Source organism: Mauremys reevesii, unplaced genomic scaffold (genome assembly GCF_016161935.1).
Source record: "Mauremys reevesii isolate NIE-2019 unplaced genomic scaffold, ASM1616193v1 Contig107, whole genome shotgun sequence".
NCBI lineage: Eukaryota > Metazoa > Chordata > Testudines > Geoemydidae > Mauremys > Mauremys reevesii.
In genome coordinates, this window is record NW_024100724.1 from 30,828 (window position 1) to 53,464 (window position 22,637).

General features: G+C 64.3%; 1 protein-coding gene across 2 annotated transcripts; it reads left to right on the forward strand.

The window, feature by feature from the left end:
• The first annotated feature begins 1,878 nt into the window (after positions 1-1,878).
• On the forward strand, positions 1,879-22,589 carry LOC120392637 (microtubule-associated protein RP/EB family member 3). Of its 2 annotated transcripts, none has more exons than XM_039517398.1 (7): positions 1,879-1,948; positions 15,206-15,333; positions 16,494-16,639; positions 17,515-17,716; positions 20,496-20,650; positions 21,937-22,089; positions 22,397-22,589. In XM_039517398.1, exons 2-7 carry the CDS (start codon positions 15,213-15,215, stop codon positions 22,463-22,465), a joined length of 846 nt encoding a protein of 281 aa, XP_039373332.1. In that variant the 5' UTR covers positions 1,879-1,948; positions 15,206-15,212; the 3' UTR covers positions 22,466-22,589. The 2 variants fall into 2 exon arrangements, with proteins under 2 accessions (XP_039373332.1, XP_039373333.1); XM_039517399.1 differs by having other exon boundaries at positions 17,515-17,671.
• Positions 22,590-22,637: the final 48 nt, after the last annotated feature.

The window sequence follows — 22,637 nt, forward strand, 5'->3', positions numbered from 1 at the left end:
GGGGATTCTGCGGGGCCCTGGCTCTCGCTGGCAGGGGGAGGGGATGACTCGCCGGCACCGTGCCAGCTGGAAGCACTCTGCTTAACCCCTCAGCCGCGCTTGCAGAGCGTGTGCAGGCCGCTGGGCTGGTGTGTGCCCAGGCCAGTGCGGGCGTGGCAAGGAGGGGGTTAATGGGGGCTTGCCAGCTGGAGCGCCTGACCCTGATAAACTCCTGGGCAGATGCTGCCGGCCTGAGCCTTTGTAATGTACCCTGTGGCCGATCTCAGGCCGGATTAAGAAGCGATTGAGGGGACCCCCCTGTAAACAGCTTATCAGCTTCACGTTTCCCCAGGAACCCCCTGCACAGAGTGACTCCTGGCAGGGCAGCTCCACCCCACGGGCTGGCTCAGGGCTGCTCCACCCTGGCTCCAGCCCTTCTGGATGGCAGCCCATTTGCTGCAGCCAGCCAGGCTGCCAGCCGCCTCTCGGGCCTGGGCTGAGATCCTCCTTCCGGCACCGGGCAGGGCTCCCAGGGCTGCCCCCCGCTGGGTCCGAGCCTGTGTCCTGCACAGGGGCAGCCGCCCCGTCCCAGCACGGTGTGGCCAGTGCGTGTGGCGGGCGCCGGCGTGCTCCGGGGCTAGCCGGGCGGCGGGCGCCGGCGTGCTCGGGCTCGCCGGGCGGGCGGCGCCGGCGTGCTCGGGGCTCGCTGGCGGCGGGCTACGAGGGCTCCCCTGTGGGGCAGAGGGCAGCCGGCCCTCAGGCTCCCAGGCAGCGGCTAGCAGGGCCTCGCTGCCCCCCAGCCCACGCTGGCCAGAGCTGGCTGCTGAGCCCTGTGCCCTGGGGACTGGCATAGCCCAGAGCCGGGGCAGGCCCCCAGAGGGCTGCAGGGGCCGAGTAGGGATTGGTGCAGGGTAGTGGGGCATGCCCCCGTCCTCCCCTCCCGTGGGGCTGGGACCCCCCGGGCAGCACAGCCGACCCAGCTACAGCTGGTGCTGCCCACATGAGGAGCCAGGCCCCCCAGCCGCCCCCTGGCTCCGCCTCAGCCGCTCATGCCGGGGGGGGGGCACTATTGCTGGCAGATCTCAGGGGGCATTGACTCGTTCCCAGGGAATGGCCGCTCTGAGAGAGGCCATGGGCCAGCTGGAGGGCAAGCTCCCCTCCCCCCCAGCACCCCCCAAATCACATGGGTGAGCCTGGCTGGCTGGGCCTGGGGAGGGGGGGGCAGCTTGTCTGTCCCCCTAGGAGCCAGGCTGCATCTCGAGATGTTTTCAGGTTGTGTCTGGTCTGGGCCTAAACATCCCAGCACAGGGCCCCCCTCCAGCCCCATCTCCCTGCTGGGGAGTGACGGAGCCCCCAGCCCTTCCTGGGGAGACCCCCCCCTCCGGCTCTATCTCCCTGCTGGGGAGTGACGGAGCCCCCAGCCCTTCCTGGGGAGACCCCCCCCTCCGGCCCCATCTCCCTGCTGGGTAGTGCCGGTGCCCCCAGCCCTTCCTGGGGAGTCCCCCCCCCTCCGGCCCCATCTCCCTGCTGGGGAGTGATGGAGCCCCCAGCCCTTCCTGGGGAGACCCCCCCCTCCAGCCCCATCTCCCTGCTGGGGAGTGACGGAGCCCCCAGCCCTTCCTGGGGAGACCCCCCCCTCCGGCCCCATCTCCTGGCTGGGGAGTGATGGAGCCCCCAGCCCTTCCCCGGAGGGCCCCCCTCCCAGGGAGTCTCTCCCAAGATCCAGTCGCACCCCATTCCTGTTTCCCCCTAGCCAGTACCATTCTCCCCCGCGCCTAGGCCTGTGCCCCGTCCTCCAGCCTGCCCGGCCCTGTGGGGGCGGGTGGGGGGTGGTGTGGGGCCCCCAGCCCGGCCAGCTGTTTGGCTGTGAGGGGGGGGCTCTGTGACACAGTGGCTCAGTGCCCGGGGGGGGGGGGCGGCAGCGCCCTGTTGAGGTACTGGGGCCGCAGCAGGCCGGAGCCTCGTCCAGGTGACTCTGCTGGGGGCTGCCTCTCCCCGGGCTGGGGCTGCTGGTGGGGGACGGCATGGGCTGCCTGGCAGCCCCCCAGGGGCCGGGCACAGGGGCTGTGTGCAACAGGGCTGCTCTCTCCCCGCCCCCATGGGCTGCTCGCTGCCTCTGCCTGGGGCTGCTCGCTTCCCCTCCCCAGCTGTTCACTCTCCCCGGCTGCCCTCTCCCCCCCCATCTGGGGCTGCTCACTTCGTCCCCCCCTCCGGCTGTTCACTCCCGCCCTGGGCTGCCGTTTCCCCCCTCCCCCGGTTTGGGGCTGCTCGCTTTGCCTCCCCCCCCGGCTGTTCCTCCCGGGCTGCCCTCCCCATCTGACGCTGCTCACTCCCGCCCCAGCTGTTCACTCCCCCCCGGGCTGCCCTCTTCTCCCCCCCCCCATCTGACGCTGCTCACTCCCGCCCCCGGCTGTTCACTCCCGCCCTGGGCTGCCTGCTCCGTCCTGCTGGCCACGGGGAGCTCCCGCCCTGGGCGGAGAGAGCGGCACTAGTGGGGCTTGAGCGATTCGTCCCGTGGGGACGCAGTGGCCGGGCGGAGCTCCTGGCTGGCCACCCGCGCGCAGGCTGGAGGTCCGGGGGCTGTTTTAGCCGCGGCGCCCACACTGCCAGTTTTAGGCACTAGCTGGAGCCCCACTAGTGTCTGTCTGTCCGTCCAGCCTGGGCCCCTGCTGCAGTGTAGACAGCTGCCAGGCGCCGGGTTCTGCCTTACGAGGGGCTCCCCCTGGTGGTGAGATTGACATGCACAGCACATTGCCAGGAAGCAGGAGCGGTGCAAATCCAGGCCAGGGCTCCCTCTGCCCCACGGCACGTTGGGCGGGGGGGGGGGAGGGGGGCGCTCCCATTGGTCCCAGGAGAGGGAACCACTCCAGCCCCAGGGGGCAGGGGGCAGCTTGCCTGGCGGCATGACTGACAGCAGCCTCACCCCTGCTGGGTCCTGGCTGCTCCTGTGGTGGGACCTCCGGAGAAAGCTCAGGTGCTGGGGGGCGCAGAGCGGGGGTCACCGGGGGCGCTGTGCTGGGGGGCGCAGAGCAGGGTCACTGGGGCTGTGCTGGGGCGCAGGCGGGGCGCTGTGCTGGGCGCAGAGCGGGGTCACTGGGGGCTGTGCTGGGGCGCAGAGTGGGGCTCACCGGGCGCTGTGCTGAGAGGCGCAGAGCAGGGCTCACGGGGCAGGCTGTGCTGGGGCGCAGGCGGGGCTCACTGGGGGCTGTGCTGGGGCGCAGAACGGGGCTCACTGGGGGCTGTGCTGGGGGCACAGAGCAGGGGTCACTGGGGGCTGTGCTGGGGCGCAGAGCGGGGTCACTGGGGCTGTGCTGGGGGTGGCGGAGTGGGGGCTCACGGGGCGGGCTGTGCTGTGGGGTGCAGAGTGGGGTCACTGGGGCAGAGCATGTGCAAGTGGTTTTGTTGGTATAGCCCGTTGGGTGCATGTGAAGCAGCTGAGAACTGCCCCACCCCGCCTCATCGCCCCACCCCACCCCGCCTCATCCTGCTCCACCCACCCCACCCCCACCCCCACCCCACCAGTGTTACCCACTGACAGTCTGGAAACTTGTAGCAAGAAGGAAAAGATTTCTGAGCTTGTGTGTGGCAAAGGGAAGGAGAAGGCTTCTGACCTTGTGACTGTGAAATCTAGCAGTTTGCCTGAAAGGGGATTGTGTAGGAATCCGCCTGATGGCCCAGAGATGATTTTTTTGGATGTAAGTGAAATTCAGGAGTTAGCAGTGGCTCAGCAGAGCGATGCTTCTGTGGAGCACGGTAAAGGAGAATTGGTGCTTAGAAAGACTCCCGAAGAGAAAAATGTTCAGGTTAGTCTGTGCAAGCAGTTTGCTGCAACTGAAGGGTGTGGAAGTGATTTGATCAAGGAAGTTTCAGTTCCTAACAGCCAGAAATGTGCTGTTGTGAATGGATCCACTGACTTTCCTTTTGAAAGATCCAGTGTGGGCAGCTTTGAAAGGGTCTCAGGTGGAGTAAGCGCTGTTAAGAAAGTTGAGCAGCCCTATGACCAAGGGGCTGGGTGTGGCCAGCTTGTTGGGAGGACAATGGTGTTGGGACAGGACTGTCTCCAGGCTGATTCTGGGAGTGAGCAGTCTGTGCTTCAGGGGCTGAGGACAGATTGGGTTACTGGTGTTTCAGAGCAAACAGTTTTATGGCTGAATGCTTGGGGCTGCAGGGGAGAGCAAGCAAACGCTCACCCTCAGACCAGTGGTTTCCCCAGGAATTGAAATTAGGGGGGTGTTCGAATTTACAGGGGGGGTGTCAGGACCAAAGAGATATGAATAAAGTAAATGTTTTGTTAGGATGATGCAAATTTAACATAAGAATAATGCAAGTTACACCAAAACGCATAACAGGTCTAGATTTCTAAAAAAAAAAAAAAGTGAAAAAAATAAGAATTTAAATTGACTTTTGAAAAGTCATCATGGGATAAGAGGGAAGCCTTCTCATGGATCACTAACTGGTTAAAAGATCAGAAACAAAGAGTAGGAATAAATTATCAGTTTTCAGAATGGAGAGAGATAAATAGTGGTATCCTTGAGGGGTCAGTACTGGGACCAGTCCTATTCAACATATTCATCTGGAAAAATGGGTAAACAGTGAGGTGGCAAAATTTGCAGATGATACAAAACTATTCAAGATAGTTAAGTCCCAGGCAGACTGCGAAGAGCTACAAAAGGATCTCACAAAACTGGGTGACTGGGCAACAAAATGGCAAATGAAATTCAATGTTGATAAATGCAAAGTAATGCACATTGGAAAACAATCTCAACTATACATACAAAATGATGGCATCTGAATTAGCTGTTACCACTCAAGAAAGATCTTGGAGTCATTGTGGAGAGTTCTCTGAAAACATCCACTCAATGTGCAGCAACAGTCACAAAAGCAAACAATGTTGGGAATCATTAAGAAAGGGATAGATGATAAGACAGAAAATATCATATTGCCTCTATATAAATCTATGGTACGTGCACACCTTGAATAGTGTGTGCAGATCTGGTCACCCATCCTAAAAATATATATATTGGAATTGGAAAGGTACAGAGATGGGCAACTAAAATGATCAGGGGTATGAAACAGGAGGAGAGATTAAAATGACTGGGAATTTTCAGCTTAGAAAAGAGATGACGAATGGGGATATGATAGAGGTCTATAAAATCTTGACTGGTGTGAAGAAAGTGAATAAGGAAATGTTATTTAATCCTTCACATAACACAAGAACTAGCAGTCACCCAATGAAATTAATAGGCAGCAGGTTTTAAAAAAAACAAAAGGAAGTACTTCTTCACTCAGTATAAAGTCAACCCAGGGAACTCTTTGCCAGGGGATGGTGTGAAGACCAAAACTATAACAGGATTAAAAAAAGAACTAGATAAATTGCTGGGGAATAGGTCCATCAGTAGCTATTAGCCAGGATGAGAGGGATGCAACGCCATGCTCTGAGTGTCCCTAGCCTGTTTGCCAGAAGCTGGGAATGGGCAACAGGGGATGGTCACTTGATGATTAATTGTTCTGTTCATTCCCTCTGAAGCACCTGGCCTTGACCACTGTTGTAAGACAGGATACTGGGCTATATGGACCATTGGTCTGACGCAGTATGACCATTCTTATGTAAAAATTAATTATTATAATAAAAATGTTTAGTACAGAAACTCCCCAACATAATGACCTCTCAAGATAGCAACAATGTGAGATGATAACCTTGGCAAATACTGCATTTTAAAAATCTTGGCCTACTAGAAAACATATTTATATAAGTTTCCATTCCCAGTCACAAATCTAGCATTCTGGAGCAAAGTGACTAAAATATAGTCCAACAAACAAATGGTTATTTAACGTGCCCCTCACTTTTCCCTCCACTGCACTCCACTCCACTCACCGGTGTTGTCCTTGGTCAGTGGAGACTCAGAGTTCAGAGGTGCTTTCATGTGAGTTCACCTTCCAGGTGGGGGACAAGAAGGCACCTTGCTTGTTCCTCCAGCTGCTCACTGTTCGCTCGGGCCACGGCTGTTCGTTGTGCCACCGGTCACTCCACTGCTCTGTTGCCAATGGCCCTGCGCAGTCACCTTCGGCTGCCACCTGCCACTGTTACCTCTGCGATTTGGTCTCTTGAGGTTCCACCAGCTCTCAGTGATTTCAGCTGGGCTCTCAGTGCGGGAACCTCGCTGCTAGTGCAGTCTGGGCTGTCTCTTACACAAAAACACTGTACCTACAGGAACACTGTCCCCACAACAGGACTGTGGGCTTGGCTACACTTGCAAGCTGCAGCGCTGGTAGAGGCTTTCCAGCGTTGCAATTAGTAACCGTCCACACCTGCAAGGCACATCCAGCGCTGCAACTCCCTGGCTGCAGCGCTGGCTGTACACCTGGCCAGGTTGGGGTGTAGCGATTGCAGCGCTGGTGATCCAGCGCTGCTCATCAAGTGTGGACACACACCAGCACTTTTATTGGCCTCCAGGGAATAAGGAGATATCCCAGAAAGCTTTTAACTAAATTACTCTCTTTGTTTTGTTATGCAGCCTCTCTTTGTTTTGTTGTGAACTCCCATCAAAAAACAAACACTGATCACAGCAAACAGGAGCTATCTGTACCTGGCTGTGAACGATCAAACGAGAGGCAGGGAGTGAATGTTTGCTTGACAGAGAAACAGCGTTGGAGGCAGGCTGTTTGCAATTAAGACCAAGGGCTCGCAAACATTTTGTGATTTTTCAATCCAGGAAGCTAACACACAGTGTTGGCTCCAAAAATCCCCTCTCTCTTTCCCCCCGCTCCCTGTCACAGTACACCACCCTCCACCCCCCTCTTTTGAAAAGCACGTTGGTGCACTTGAACGCTGGGATAGCTGCCCATAATGCATCACTCCCAACAGCGCTGCTAATGCTGCAAATGTGGCCACACACCAGTGCTGGTAGCTGTGAGTGTGGCCACACACCAGCGCTGCTCCTAACCAGCTGGACGACCAGCGCTGCAAACCGTAAGTGTAGCCAAGCCCTAAGCACTTAGACCTGATTGTCAGTGCTTTCAGCTGCAGTGGTCACTTAACAGGACAAAAGACTATCTATGGAGCCTAATCAGCTCTGTCTTTAAACAGTGGAGAGGGACAGGTCCCCACCCACTCTCTTGATGCCTTCAAATCATCACAGACTTCTACTGCCCTTTACATCATACAATAAGAACAACATTTCATCCCCCCTTCCCGCCCCATTCAAGTGGCTTGTAACCCAGCCCCAGCCAAAATCTATCACTTGGACAACACAGCTCTGTGTGCTGGATATCTAGGTAGATTAGGTGTGAATGTAAATATAATCTGGCCCTGAAGCCTTTCCCTGCAGCCCCAGCATATCACTAGCTGTCAGGGAGAGCTCATTAGACTTTGCTTACAAATCATCATTTGAAATTATTAGGTTGGCCAACATCACCGAAATGAATGCACTGACATCATAAAAAACAGCGGTATAAGGAAGCAAGGAGCTAGTCTATGTTCATACTTTTCAAATCTATGATACTTTTTCAGATACACATTTTATCATACACTGTATAAGCTTTTAAAGTGTGTACTAATGTTTCAGTTTAAATTCAGATTTCCAAACAGTTACTAAATTGATATGTAACTAGCTCACAAAACTGGAATGGGGGCGGGGGTGTTGGGGAAATTCAGGGGGGGTGTAGGGAAATCACTGCCTCAGACCCTTTGGATTTGTGGGGTATCTCTGTAGAACAGAGTCCAGCCTTGGAATTGGTAATAGTTAAGGATCTGAAAAGTGGTGAACAGGCTCCTGTCTGCGTTGATGCAAATGACCTGGCTGACAGAGGGAGACAAGACTTGCTACTAGCCGTTAGCACAGAGAGCCCACCCCAGCAGCCAGTGGATTCCCTTAAGCAAGAGAAATCAGGGTTTGATCATGTTCAGATGCAGACTTCAGCCAGTTCCAGTGTCTGCGAGGTAGGCAAGTGTCACTCCTCGTCTGGGCAGAGAAGTGCCACGATCTTGGGCTTGTTCACAGAAAGAAAACGCAGCAGCTCTGTGCGAACCTGCCATGCTGCCATGAGCCAGCCAACCAACCTGCTGCCATAGGGAACGGTAATGTGCCACGTCCTGCTCCCGGTGCTCACCGCGGCTCAGCAAAACGCAGCATTCAAAGGGCAGGACTTGGTAGACTTCACAACAGTCACAGCTGGAATTCGGGTTCCATTCTCTTTGCTGCACGGGCCTGGGTGTGTTCGTCACCTGTGGGTTTTGGGCGCGGATTCTTGCTCGACACCACTCCTGTGGCCTGTCATGGCAGCGGCACCGTCCATGCAAACCGCAACACTTCTCCTAGTTCAGCGATTCAGCTGTCAGGAGCTCATCTGGTGAGCTGAACATTTCCTGACCCGTTGGCTGGTCCGGTAACTCCTGACAAAAAGGAAAATCTTCCAAAATTTCCCCCAGCCAAACATAACGACCAAGAACTCATTGCACAGCTGGCTCCTCAAGTGGAATTGCAAACTGCTCACATGTACAGTCTCATTAGTCCTCCTACTAACAGTGTCCTTTGCAAGTGGCCTGGTCGTCCTCCTTTCTTCTTCGCTGCAGCTTCGCGTACCAGCACTTCGCACATTTCTACAGCCGCGGGAAGAATCCGTTGGTCTCCAGCAGCAGGGGAGTTTTCACTTTGCAAGCCGAAGCGCTGGAAAGAAAGATGCTTTCAGAGCCTTGCCAGGACTGATGTTACGTTTGTCATTTGTGTTTCTGTGGATTGTATCCCTTGCTCTTGCGTTGGAAAAAAATCTCTGGATTTGTCTTTATACTCCAGTGCCTTGCTGGGAGCTGTGGGTTCAGGTTCGCAGGTTTCGCTGCGCAGTTTGATGGGATCTGTAAGCATACAACGCATCGCGCTCGTCCATTGCTAAATTCCATAACACCACACTCAGGGTCTCTGTCCTCAAACTGTCTGTTCTTCATCTGTTCCCTCCTCGCTGACTGTGCATTGGCCTTGGCTTCAGCACAACTAGAATTAGGGCCTTTTAAAAAGTCTCTGTTTTAATGTAATTTGCTCACACATGGTACAAATATATTCCACTTCCATTGCCAGACGTCTCAGCAAAAAATGGACATTGCTTCTGATTTGCTGTCCCAGGCAGTGAGCGTCTTACGCTCACGCTTGTGCGGTGAGCGCCGCAGGGCTGTTTGTGCAACAGGGAAGGTGCAGCGCGGTGAGCGCCGCGGGGCTGTTTGTGCGACAGGGAGTGTGCAGTGTGGTGAGCGCCGCGGGGCTGTTTGTGCAACAGGGAAGGTGCAGCGCGGTGAGCGCCGCGGGGCTGTTTGTGCGACAGGGAGTGTGCAGCGTGGTGAGCGCCCGGCAGTGCAACACTACAGGAAGGTGCAGCGCTGTGAGCGCCAAGGGGCTGTTTGTGCGACAGGAACGTGCAGCGCTGTGAGCGCCGCGGGCTGTTTGTGCAACAGGAAGGTGCAGCGCTGTGAGCGCCGGACTGTTCGTGCAACAGGGAAGGTGCAGCGCTGTGAGCGCCGCGGAGCTGTTTGTGCGACAGGGAAGGTGCAGCGTGGTGAGCGCCGCGGGGCTGTTTGTGCGACAGGGAGTGTGCAGTGTGGTGAGCGCCGCGGGACTGTTCGTGCAACAGGGAAGGTGCAGCGCTGTGAGCGCCGCGGGGCTGTTTGTGCGACAGGGAACGTGCAGCGCTGTGAGCGCCGCGGGGCTGTTTGTGCGACAGGGAGTGTGAAACGCGGTGAGCGCCGCGGGACTGTTCGTGCAACAGGGAGTGTGCAGCGCTGTGAGCGCCGCGGGGCTGTTTGTGCGACAGGGAAGGTGCAGCGCGGTGAGCGCCGCGGGGCTGTTTGTGCGACAGGGAGTGTGCAGTGTGGTGAGCGCCGGGGCTGTTTGTGTGACAGGAGTGTGCAGTGTGGTGAGCGCCAAGCGGGCTGTTCGTGCGACAGGGAGTGTGCAGTGTGGTGAGCGCCGCGGGGCTGTTTGTGCGACAGGGAGTGTGCAGTGTGGTGAGCGCCGCGGGGCTGTTCGTGTGACAGGGAGTGTGCAGTGTGGTGAGCGCCGCGGGGCTGTTTGTGCGACAGGGAGTGTGCAGTGCGGTGAGCGCCGCGGGGCTGTTTGTGCGACAGGGAGTGTGCAGTGCGGTGAGCGCCGCGGGGCTGTTCGTGTGACAGGGAGTGTGCAGTGTGGTGAGCGCCGCGGGGCTGTTTGTGTGACAGGGAGTGTGCAGTGTGGTGAGCGCCGCGGGGCTGTTTGTGCGACAGGGAAGGTGCAGCGCGGTGAGCGCCGCAGGGCTGTTGGTGTGACAGGGAGTGTGCAGTGTGGTGAGCGCCGCGGGGCTGTTTGTGCGACAGGGAACGTGCAACGTGGTGAGTGCTGCGGGGCTGTTTGTGCAACAGGGAAGGTGCAGCGCTGTGAGCGCTGCGGGGCTGTTTGTGCGACAGGGAACGTGCAACGCGGTGAGCGCCACAGGGCTGTTCGTGCAACAGGGAAGGTGCAGCGCTGTGAGCGCCGCGGGGCTGTTTGTGCGACAGGGAAGGTGCAGTGCGGTGAGCGCCGCGGGGCTGTTCGTGTGACAGGGATTGTTCACCGCAGTGAGCGCCGCGGGGCTGTTAGTGCGACAGGGAGTGTGCAGTGTGGTGAGCGCCGCGCGGCTGTTTGTGCGACAGGGAAGGTGCAGCGGTGAGCGCCGCAGGGCTGTTCGTGTGACAGGGAGTGTGCAGTGTGAGCGCCTGCTTGTGCACTGTGTGCGTGAAGGTGCAGCGTGAGCGCTGCGGGGCTGTTCGTGTGACAGGGAGTGTGCAGTGTGGTGAGCGCCGCAGGGCTGTTTGTGCGACAGGGAACGTGCAACGTGGTGAGCGCGGCGGGGCTGTTTGTGCAACAGGGAAGGTGCAGCGCTGTGAGCGCTGCGGGGATGTTTGTGCGACAGGGAGTGTGCAGTGTGGTGAGCGCCGCGGGGCTGTTCGTGTGACAGGGAAGGTGCAGCGCGGTGAGCGCTGCAGGGCTGTTCGTGTGACAGGGAGTGTGCAGTGTGGTGAGCGCCGCGGGGCTGTTTGTGCGACAGGGAGTGTGCAGTGTGGTGAGCGCCGGGGGGCTGTTTGTGCGACAGGGAGTGTGCAGTGTGGTGAGCGCCGCGGGGCTGTTTGTGCGACAGGGAGTGTGCAGTGTGGTGAGCGCCGTGGGGCTGTTTGTGTGACAGGGAGTGTGCAGTGTGGTGAGCGCCGCAGGGCTGTTTGTGCGACAGGGACAGTGCAGAGTGGTGAGCGCGGAGGGGCTGTTTGTGCGACAGGGAGTGTGCAGTGTGGTGAGCGCCGCGGGGCTGTTTGTGCGACAGGGAGTGTGCAGTGTGGTGAGCGCCGTGGGGCTGTTTGTGCGACAGGGAGTGTGCAGTGTGGTGAGCGCCGCGGGGCTGTTTGTGCGACAGGGAGTGTGCAGTGTGGTGAGCGCCGCGGGGCTGTTTGTGCGACAGGGAGTGTGCAGTGTGGTGAGCGCCATGGGCTGTTCGTGTGACAGGGAGTGTGCAGTGTGGTGAGCGCCACTGGGCTGTTTGTGCGACAGGGAGTGTGCAGTGTGGTGAGCGCCAGGGCTGTTTGTGCGACAGGGAGTGTGCAGTGTGGTGAGCGCCGCGGGCTGTTTGTGCGACAGGGAGTGTGCAGTGTGGTGAGCGCCGCGGGGCTGTTTGTGCGACAGGGAGTGTGCAGTGTGGTGAGCGCCGCGGGGCTGTTTGTGCGACAGGGAGTGTGCAGTGTGGTGAGCGCCGCGGGGCTGTTTGGGCGACAGGGAGTGTGCAGTGTGGTGAGCGCCGCGGGGCTGTTTGGGCGACAGGGAGTGTGCAGTGTGGTGAGCGCCGCGGGCTGTTTGGGCGACAGGAGTGTGCAGTGTGGTGAGCGCGTGGGGCTGTTTGGGCGACAGGGAGTGTGCAGTGTGGTGAGCGCCGCGGGCTGTTTGGGCGACAGGGAGTGTGCAGTGTGGTGGCGCCGCGGGGCTGTTTGGGCGACAGGGAGTGTGCAGTGTGGTGCGCCGTGGGGCTGTTTGGGCGACAGGGAGTGTGCAGTGTGGTGAGCGCCCGCGGGGCTGTTTTGGGCGACAGGGAGTGTGCAGTGTGGTGAGCGCCGCGGGGCTGTTTGGGCGACAGGGAGTGTGCAGTGTGGTGAGCGCCGCGGGGCTGTTTGGGCGACAGGGAAGGTGCAGCGCGGTGAGCGCCGCAGGGCTGTTCGTGTGACAGGGAGTGTGCAGTGTGGTGAGCGCCGCGGGGCTGTTTGTGCGACAGGGAAGGTGCAGCGTGGTGAGCGCCGCGGGGCTGTTCGTGTGACAGGGAGTGTGCAGTGTGGTGAGCGCCGCGGGGCTGTTTGTGCGACAGGGAGTGTGCAGTGTGGTGAGCGCCGTGGGGCTGTTTGTGCGACAGGGAGTGTGCAGTGTGGTGAGCGCCGTGGGGCTGTTCGTGTGACAGGGAGTGTGCAATGTGGTGAGCGCCGCGGGGCTGTTCGTGTGACAGGGAGTGTGCAGTGTGGTGAGCGCCGCGGGGCTGTTTGTGCGACAGGGAGTGTGCAGTGTGGTGAGCGCCGCGGGGCTGTTTGTGCGACAGGGAACGTGCAACGTGGTGAGCGCCACGGGGCTGTTCGTGCAACAGGGAAGGTGCAGCACTGTGAGCGCTGCGGGGCTGTTTGTGCGACAGGGAGTGTGCAGTGTGGTGAGCGCCGCGGGGCTGTTTGTGCGACAGGGAACGTGCAACGTGGTGAGCGCCACGGGGCTGTTCGTGCAACAGGGAAGGTGCAGCGCTGTGAGCGCTGCGGGGCTGTTTGTGCTACAGGGAACGTGCAACGCGGTGAGCGCCACGGGGCTGTTCGTGCAACAGGGAAGGTGCAGCGCTGTGAGCGCCGCGGGGCTGTTTGTGCGACAGGGAAGGTGCAGCGCGGTGAGCGCCGCGGGGCTGTTTGTGCGACAGGGAAGGTGCAGCGCGGTGAGCGCCGTGGGGCTGTTTGTGCGACAGGGAGTGTGCAGTGTGGTGAGCGCCGCGGGGCTGTTTGTGCGACAGGGAGTGTGCAGTGTGGTGAGCGCCGCGGGGCTGTTTGTGCGACAGGGAGTGTGCAGTGTGGTGAGCGCCGCGGGGCTGTTCGTGCGACAGGGAGTGTGCAGTGTGGTGAGCGCCACGGGGCTGTTCGTGCGACAGGGAACGTGCAACGCGGTGAGCGCCATGGGGCTGTTCGTGCGACAGGGAGTGTGCAACGCGGTGAGCGCCACGGGGCTGTTTGTGCGCTGGGAATGTGTCGTGCAAACAACTGGTGGGTGTGTCAGGTTCATCGGTAGGCAATGCAGGCCCCCTGGGGTCTGCAGACCCCAGCTTCAGAACTGCTGCACTAGGGGGCGCTGTCCCCTCAGTCCCAGGGGGGGGAGGGGGGTGCGCAGGGGGGAGCTGCACTGGGGGGGGGGGGGGCTGAGGGGCAGGGGGGGGGCTGTGCTGTGGGCAGTGGGGCGGGGATGGGTGGGGCTGGGCCGCCCACACCCTCCAGGGCTGCCCAGCGCATTCCGGGGGCCCTGCCGCAGAATTGCCGCCGAAGACCCGGAGCGGAAGAAGCTCCAGGGGCCCCAGGCCCTGCGAGAGTTTTCCGGGGCCCCCAGAGCAAGTGAAGGACCCTGCTCCAGGGGCCCCAAAAAGCTCTTGTGGGGGCCCCTGTGGGGCCCGGGGCCTGGGGCAAATTGCCCCACTTCCTCCTCCTGGGCGGCCCTGCACCCCTCACCCATCCCTCGCCCCTTGCTCCCAGCACCTGCTTCCACGGGGGCTCCCTGGGCACTTCCGCCCCCGCCCCTCGCTGCTCCTTGCTGCGGCGAAGCCTGGGGGCGTTCTGCTGTCGAGGAGAGCGGGCAGGGCACTGCGCGTACCCGCCCCTGTACCCCCAGCCCGCCTTGCCCCTGCGCGGACCCCCAGCCTGCCTTCCCCGGGCAGGGCACTGCGCGTACCCGGCCCTGTACCCCCAGCCTGCCTTGCCCCTGCGTGTACCCCCAGCCTGCCTTCCCCTGGCAGGGCATTGCGCGTACCCGGCCCCTGTACCCCTAGCCCGCCTTCTCCCATGCAGGGCACTGCGCGTACCCGGCCCCTGTACCCCCAGCCCGCCTTCCCCGGGCAGGGCATTGCGCGTACCCGGCCCCTGTACCCCCAGCCCGCCTTCTCCCATGCAGGGCACTGCACGTGCACCGGCCCCTGTACCCCAGCCCGCCTTCCCTGGCAGGGCACTGCGCGTACCCGGCCCCTGTACCCCCAGCCCGCCTTCCTGGCAGGGCATTGCGCCCTGTACCGGCTGCCCCCTGCCTTCTGCAGGGCACTGCTCGTACCCGGCCCCTGTACCCCTAGCCCGCCTTCTCCCATGCAGGGCACTGCACATACCCGGCCCCTGTACCCCCAGCCCGCCTTCCCCTGGCAGGGCACTGCACGTACCCGGCCCGTGTACCCACAGCCCGCCTTCCCCGGGCAGGGCACTGCGCGTACCCGGCCCCTGTACCCACAGCCCGCCTTCCCCGGGCAGGGCACTGCGCGTACCCGGCCCCTGTACCCCCAGCCCGCCTTCCCCTGGCAGGGCACTGTGCGTACCCGGCCCCTGTACCCCTAGCCCGCCTTCTCCCATGCAGGGCACTGCGCGTACCCGGCCCCTGTACGCCCGGCGCGCCTTCCCCCCGGCAAGGCACTGCGCGTACCCCCAGCCTGCCTTCCCCGGCAGGGCACTGCGTGCCCCCGGCCCCCGGCGCGCCTTCCCCCCGGCAGGGCACTGCGCGCCCCCGGCCCCTGGTGCGCCCTCTCCCGGCAGGGCCCCCCGCGCGTACCCGGCCCCTGGTGCGCCTTGCCCCCGACAGGGCCCCGTGCCTCGCCCCCTCCCAGCAGGGCCCGCGCGCCCCCTGGCTGGCCCCCAGCAGGGCCCTGCGCGCACCCTGGCCCCTGGTGCCCCCCCCCCAGGCAGGGCCTCCCACGCGCCCCCGGCGCCCCAGACAGGGCCTCCCCCGCGCCTTCCCCCGGCGCACACCCCCAGCCCCTGGCGCGCGCCTTCCCGCAGCCCTGCACATCCCAGCAGCCATTGCCCCCGCCCCCGGCTGAGCTGGGCACGCTGGGGAGCCCAGTGTTTCCTGGGGACACGTCACACCTGAGCCCTGGGTGGCAGGCGACCCAGGCCGACGCTGCCCACTGGGAGCTGCGCTGGGCTGGGGGAAGCGGGTGGGTCGCTGAGCCGGCTGTGACCCGTCTCTCTGTGCACCAGCTGGGGCATGGCCGTCAATGTGTATTCCACATCCGTGACCAGCGAGAACCTGAGTCGTCATGACATGCTGGCCTGGGTCAACGACTCCCTGCACCTCAACTACACCAAGATCGAACAGCTCTGCTCAGGTAGGGGCGCCCGGGGGCCTGGCCCGAACCGGACCGGACCGGATCCCTCTAGGGGCAAGGACAGGAGGGGCCCAGCTGCTCTGCCCCGTCCAGCCAGCCCAGCCGGGGAGAGGTGCCATCTGGGTGGCTGAGTTCCCAACCTCTGTCCTGTCCCTGCCACTGCCAGGGGCTGCAGGGCAAGGGGGATCCTGGCCCAGGGCCAGGATCCAGGGGCTGGGGGGGCATCCAGGGCCCTGGCCCAGGGCCACGATCCAGGGGCTGGGGGGGGCATCCAGGGCCCTGGCCCAGGGCCAGGATCCAGGGGCTGGGGGGGCATCGGCAGAGCTGTGCCGTTCCTGGCAGACATGGAAGCCAGGTGCCCCGTGCCCATGCCGCCTGCATAGGGTTGCCAGGTGTCCGGTTTTTGACCTGAACGCCCAGTGGAAAAGGGACCCTGGCGGCTCCCGTTGGCACAGCCGTCTGGGCTGTTAAAAGTCCGGTCAGCAGCACAGTGGGGGCCCAGGGCCAACGCCGGCTCCCTACCTGCCCTGGCTCCACGCAGCTCCCGGAAGCAGCCGCCAGGTCCCTGCAGCCCCTAGGCACATGGGCAGCCAGGGAAGCTCCACGCGGTGCCCCCGACCCGAGTGCCGGCTCTGCTGCTCCCATTGGCTGGGAACCGCGACCAATGGGAGCTGCGGGGGCAGCACCTGCGGGCAGGAGGGCAGCGCACAGCACCTCCCCGGCCGCCTATGCACCTAGGGGCTGCAGGGACCTGGGAGACACGGTAAGTGCCACTGGGACTCTGAGCCCCCTCCTGCCCCCTGAGCCTTCATCCCGGCCCCACCCCCTGCCCCGAGCCCCTCCTGCCCCTGAGCCCCCATCCCCGGCCTCGCCCCTGCCCCGAGCCCCCTCCTGCCCCTGAGCCCCCATCCCGGCCCTGCCCCTGCCCCGAGCCCCCTCCTGCCCCCTGAGCCCTCATCCCGGCCCCCCCCCCGGCCCCGAGCCCCCTCCGGCCCCCCGCGCCCGCATCCCCTGCCCCAGCCCAGTGAAAGTGAGTGAGGGTGGGGGAGAGCGAGCAATGGAGGGAGGGGGAAGGAGTGAGGGGGCGGGGCCCCAGAGAAGGGGCGGGGCAGGGGTTTTGGTGTTGTGCAATTAGAAAGTTGGCAGCCCTGTGCCCGCAGGTGCTGCCTACTGCCAGTTCATGGACATGCTGTTCCCGGGCTGCGTGCACCTGCGGAAGGTGAAGTTCCAGGCCAAGCTGGAGCACGAATTCATCCACAACTTCAAAGTGCTGCAGGCTGCCTTCAAGAAGATGGGGGTGGACAAGGTGGGTCCCTGCCCCCCCAGCCACCCTCTGCCAGCCTCCCAGTGAACTACCAGCCACCCCTTGTGGGTGTGCCCGCCAGCCACCCCTGACTCCAGCCACCCCCTGCCAGCCTCCCCCTGCCTCCAGCCACCGCCTGCCAGCCACCCCCTGCCAGCCTCCCCACGCCTGCCAGCCTCCCCATGCCAGCCTCCCCATGCCAGCCACACCTGCCAGCCTCCCCATGCCTGCCAGCCCCGCCCTGCCAGAACCCCTGTGTGTGCCTGCCTGCCAGCCACCCTCTGCCAGCCTCCCCATGCCTGCCAGCCACCCCTGCCAGCCTCCCCATGCCTGCCAGCCACCCCTTGTGCCCACCAGCAACCCTGGGTGTGCCTGCCAGCCTCCCTCTGCCAGCCTCCCCATGCCTGCCAGACACCCCTTGTGCCTGCCAGCCTCCCTCTGCCAGCCAGCCCCCCCCCACCAACAGCCCTGCGTGCCCACCAGCCTCCCTCTGTGCCAGCCAGCAGCCCTCACACTTACCAGTTACCCCTCCACCAAGAGTGCCTAATGCCCACCAGCCACCCCCTGCAAGATTCCCCATGTCTGCCAGCACTCCCTCTGTGCCAGTCAGCACCCCCTGTGTCCGCCAATGCCCCCACGTTCCCGCCAGTACCCCTCCTTGTGCCTGCCAGCCACCCACCGCCAGCACCCGCTGCCTCCACCAATGCTTTGGACTGACTGAGACAGGCCGATAGGAATCGACATTACCCCAGTGTCTCTCAGCAACCGTGGTTGTGGGCAAATGCCAGTTGAGCTGCAGGAGCTGCCGTGGCACTGCCCCCGGGCGCCGTGGGGGAGCACGGGCCTGCCAGCCCCTCACGCTCTGCCTGTTGTTCCAGATCATCGCGGTGGAGAAGCTGGTGAAAGGGAAGTTCCAGGATAATTTTGAGTTTATTCAGTGGTTTAAGAAATTCTTCGATGCCAACTACGACGGGAAGGAATACAACCCGCTGCTGGCACGGCAAGGGCAGGAGGTGGCACCGTCTCCAAACCCAGGTGATCACAACTTCAACAAACCCAAGAAACCCATTGGCACTGCAGGTAATGTCGCCGACCCCTGGAGACAGCTGGCACCCCTGCCCCTGCGCCCGCAGGATCCCGACTCCGCCTGGGTCGCACAGCTTGCTAGCATGGCCTTCGGCTGCCTGCCCCAGCCCCTGGTGCCAGTCGGGCCCTGCCCCTGGGGGGCGTGGTGCCGCTGGCTTGGGAGTGCCCGACCACTGGTGCCAAGTAGGTGTGGAGGGGACGGGGCAGGGCTGGGAGCGGGGTGAGTTCTGAGCTGGGGCTGCCTCGGCGTTAGGACACGGTCCAGCTGTGCCCGGCCCTGGGGGGGCATTGGCTGCCGAGCACCCTGGGACCCTGGCTCTTGTGCCATCTGCTCCCTAGGCCTGGCCTGGGTCCTGTCAGGCAGCCCTGGCGCAGGGGTCGGGGTGCACCCTGGCAGCGCCTGTTGCCCACGCAGGCCCTTCCTCCTCCCGCCGGCTGTCAGCCGGGCCCCTCCCCAGCGCGATGCAGAGTCCCACCAGCTCCCTGCTCCCGAGGGCTGTGCGTGGTACCCCCCCTGAGCACCCCCCTGCCCACGCCAGCCTCCGGCCATGGGCACAGGGGGTTATTCTCCTTTCCCTCTGCCGTCCCCATCTCAGTCCTGCCCAGCCCCCGACCCCCCGTGGGACCTGGTGCCCCCAAGCTGGGAGTGGCACAGCCCATTGTGTCCCTGCACTGGGAGCCCTGGCCTGGCCGGGCTGAGCACTGCGGGCAGCTGGGTGGGCGCAGAGCTGCGGCTCCTTTCAGCTCCTCCTGCTGCTTGGGGCCACGCGTCCCGTCAGGGCAGGGGGTGGCGAGGGGGAGGCAGGGCAATGGGCTTGGGGGCAGAGGGTGGGGGTGGGCCGGCCGATGGGCTGGGGAGGGAGTGGCGAGGGGTGCAGGTGGGGTCTGGGGCGGCTAGGCGGGTGCAGGGTGATGGGCTGGGGAGGCGAGGGGTGCAGGTAGTGGGCTGGGGCGGGGTGGTGAGGGGTGCAGGGAGATGGGCTGGGGGCAGGGAGCGGCGAGGGGTGCAGGGCGATGAGCTGGGGGCAGGGAGGCGGCGAGGGGTGCAGGGCGATGGGCTGGGAGGCAGGGAGCGGTGAGGGGTGCAGGTGAGGGGCTGGGGGCAGAGGCGGCTAGGCGGGTGCAGGGCGATGGGCTGGGGCAGGGAGCGGTGAGGGGTGCAGGTGGGGGCTGGGTTATGGGAGTGTCAAGGGGTGCAGGCGGTGGGCTGGGGGCGGGGTGGTGAGGGGTGCAGGGCGATGGGCTGGGGATGGGGAGTGGTGGGGTGCAGGTGGGGGCTGGGTTATGGGGAGTGGCGAGGGGTGCAGGCGGTGGGCTGGGGCAGAGGCGGCTAGGCAGGTGCAGGGCGATGGGCTGGGGGCAGGGAGCGGTGAGGGGTGCAGGTGGGGCTGGGTTATGGGGAGTGGCGAGGGGTGCTGGGGGTGGGCTGGGGGGCAGAGGGCGGCTAGGCAGGTGCAGGGCGATGGGCTGGGGGATGGGGAGTGGCGAGGGGTGCAGGTAGTGGGCTGAGGGGCAGATGGCGGCTAGGCAGGTGCAGGCGATGGGCTGGGGGCAGGGAGCGGTGAGGGGGTGCAGGTGGGGCTGGGTTATGGGAGTGGCGAGGGGTGCAGGCGGTGGGCTGGGGGCAGAGGCGGCTAGGCAGGTGCAGGGCGATGGGCTGGGGATGGGAGTGGCGAGGGGTGCAGGTAGTGGGCTGAGGGCAGATGGCGGCTAGGCAGTGCAGGGGCGGATGCTGGGGCAGATGGCGGCTAGGCAGGTGCAGGCGCGATGGCAGGAGCGGTGAGGCGGTGCAGGTGGGGGCTGGGTTATGGGGAGTGTCAAGGGGGTGCAGGCGATGGGCTGGGGGATAGGTAGCGGCGAGGGGGGTGCAGGGCGATGGGCTGGGGGCTGGGGGCAGGCGGATTCCCCGGAGCACAGGGAGTGGGGGCTGGCTTGGGGCGGGGTGGGGGGTGCAGCAGGAGGAGCCTGCTGAGCTCTGGGGTTATGGGGGCACCGAGCTGGGGCAGGTGCATGGCTGTGCATGGCACCTCCCCAGCATACTCCTGGCAGGGGGGAGCGTCAGTTCCGGGGGGCGACATCCGTACCCCGCTGCCCCCAGGGCCATGGGGCTGCCCCACAGGCATTCTCGTGTCCTGCCCTTCCCAGTGGGTAATGAACGGCCCCCCCACAGCCTGCCCCACCCTGGGGGAGGCCTTGTTCTCCCATCTGGGGAAACCGAGGCAGGGAAGACCCAGGACTTAGGGCGTGGAACCCAGGCGTCCTGAGTCCTGCGCTCTAAGCAGCACCCCCCTGCGCCGTGGTCTGTGTCTGCAGCCCCCTGGCCAGCGACTGCCTGACCCACTGCCCCCGCACCCCGCATGCCCGCGCCCCACACCCCGCAGGGGCTCTGGGAGCAAGCCGTGCCTGGGGGAGCCAGGCTTGGGGGGGGCAGCGCTGGGGGGGGCCGTGCCGGGAGCCAGGCTTGGGGCCGTGCCGGGGAGCCAGGCTTGGGGGACAGCGCTGGGGCGTGCCCGGGAGCCAGGCTTGGGGGCAGCTCTGGGGCCGTGCCGGGAGCCAGGCTTGGGGGCCGTGCTGGGAGCCAGGCTTGGGGGCCGTGCTGGGGGCATGCTGGGGGCCGTGCCGGGGCAGCGCTGGGGGCATGCCGGGAGCCAGGCTTGGGGGGGCAGCGCTGGGGGGGCTGTGCCCGGGGGAGCCAGGCTTGGGGGGGCAGCGCTGGGGGGCGCAGTGCCGGGACCCGTGCTAACCTCTGGCTGTCTCGGGCGGCTCTCTCCAGCCCCCCAGAGAACCTCCCCCACAACCCCGAAGACGATGCCGGTGCCAACCCGAGTGACCAATGTCATCCCCAGCAACATCACCCGGAAAAACCCGCCTGCTGCCCGCAACGGGGGCAGTGAGGCCGACACCCAGATCCTGGAGCTCAACCAGCAGGTGGGCAGGGGCGGGGGCGGGGGGCTGCTCCAGGGGCACAGGCTCCAGTCCCACAGGGGGTGCTGGGGGGCACAGGTGCCAGGTCCCGCCGGGCTCTGGGGGCACAGACGCCGGACCCATGGGGCACTGGGAGGGCACAGGCGCCGGGTTCTGCTGGGAGGGTCCAGAGGGGCACAGATGCCGGGTCCTGGGGGGCACTGGGGGGCACAGTTGCCAAGTCCTGTGGGGCGCTGGGGGGCACAGACACCAAGGCCCATAGGGGATACTGGGGGACACAGGTGCTGGGTCCGTGGGGCTCTGAGGCATGCAGACGCTGGGTCCTGCAGGGTGCTGGGAGGCACAGGCCGGGTCCGTGGGGTGCTGGGGGGTGCAGACGCTGGGTCCTGCAGGGCGCTGGGAGGCACAGGCCGGGTCCGTGGGGCGCTGGGGGGTGCAGACGCTGGGTCCTGCAGGGTGCTGGGAGGCACAGGCCGGGTCCGTGGGGCGCTGGGGGGCGCAGACGCTGGGTCCTGCAGGGCGCTGGGCGGCTCAGGCCCGGTCCGTGGGGCGCTGGGGGACACAGACGCTGGGTCCTGCAGGGCGCTGGGAGGCACAGGCCGGGTCCGTGGGGCGCTGCGGGGCGCAGACACTGGGTCCTGCAGGGCGCTGGGAGGCACAAGCCGGGTCCGTGGGGCGCTGGGGGGCGCAGACGCTGGGTCCATGGGGCACTGAGGCAAGCAGACGCTGGGACCTGCAGGGCGCTGGGAGGCACAGGCCGGGTCCGTGGGGCGCTGGGGGGGCAGACGCCGGGTCCATGGGGCACTGAGGCACCCAGACGCTGGGACCTGCAGGGCGCTGGGGGGCGCAGACGCCGGGTCCATGGGGCACTGAGGCACGCAGACGCTGGGTCCTGCAGGGCGCTGGGGGGCGCAGACGCTGGGTCCATGGGGCGCTGGGGGGCGCAGACGCTGGGTCCATGGGGCACTGAGGCAAGCAGACGCTGGGACCTGCAGGGCGCTGGGAGGCACAGGCCGGGTCCGTGGGGCGCTGGGGGGCGCAGACGCTGGGTCCATGGGGCACTGAGGCACACAGACGCTGGGACCTGCAGGGCGCTGGGAGGCACAGGCCGGGTCCGTGGGGCGCTGGGGGGCGCAGACGCTGGGTCCATGGGGCACTGAGGCACACAGACGCTGGGACCTGCAGGGCGCTGGGAGGCACAGGCCGGGTCCGTGGGGTGCTGGGGGGCGCAGACGCCGGGTCCCGCTGGGCGCTGGTAACAGCCCCTCTCCCTGCCCTGCTCTGCGCAGCTCATGGACCTGAAGCTGACGGTGGATGGGCTGGAGAAGGAGCGCGATTTCTACTTCAGCAAACTGCGGGACATCGAGCTGATCTGCCAGGAGCACGAGAGCGAGAACAGCCCCGTCATCGCCGGCATCATCGGCATCCTGTATGCTACCGAGGTCAGTGCCCGGGCGAGCGCCAGCCGCTGAGCGTCGGGGGGGGCCTGTCAGCTCTCCGCCCTGCCCGGGCCGGGTCAGGGGCTCACGCTCAGCTCTTTGTGCCTGGCTCCATCCCGTTCTGCGGGTCTCTCCTCAGTGCCAGGGCACGTGCCTGCCCGCCGGGCACTGAGCGGCAGGCCGGTCGGAGCCGTGCACCTGGCGCTGGGAGCGGGCTGGGGCTGAGTTCCCCTCCCTGGTGGGAGTCTCTCGGGGGGGGTTCCGTGGGCCAGGGCCAGGGGAGGCTCACCCCGTCTCTGCGCCCCCACAGGAAGGCTTTGCGCCGCCGGAGGATGACGAGGTGGAGGACCAGCCGCCGGAGGACCAGGACGAATACTAGCTCCGAGCCCTGCTGCCTCACGTGACGCCGCCCGGCCGTGCCCGGCCTGCCATAGACACTGGAGGGTTTGCGTGTACAGCCGCGGCCTGCACTATCACACATTATAACAGTTTCAACCAACCAGCCCACCACCCCGGTGCTTTCTGTCCAGCCGCAGATCCTGGGACCCCAC

What these genes read in the sequence shown, in the direction of transcription:
- LOC120392637 (XM_039517398.1), top strand. Translation starts at nt 15,213, where the DNA reads ATGGCCGTCAATGTGTATTCCACATCCGTGACCAGCGAGAACCTGAGT. An exon ending in AGAAGATGGGGGTGGACAAG is followed by an intron (nt 16,640 to 17,514) that starts GTGGGTCCCTGC and finishes CTGTTGTTCCAG; the next exon opens with ATCATCGCGGTGGAGAAGCT. An exon ending in GCATCCTGTATGCTACCGAG is followed by an intron (nt 22,090 to 22,396) that starts GTCAGTGCCCGG and finishes GCGCCCCCACAG; the next exon opens with GAAGGCTTTGCGCCGCCGGA.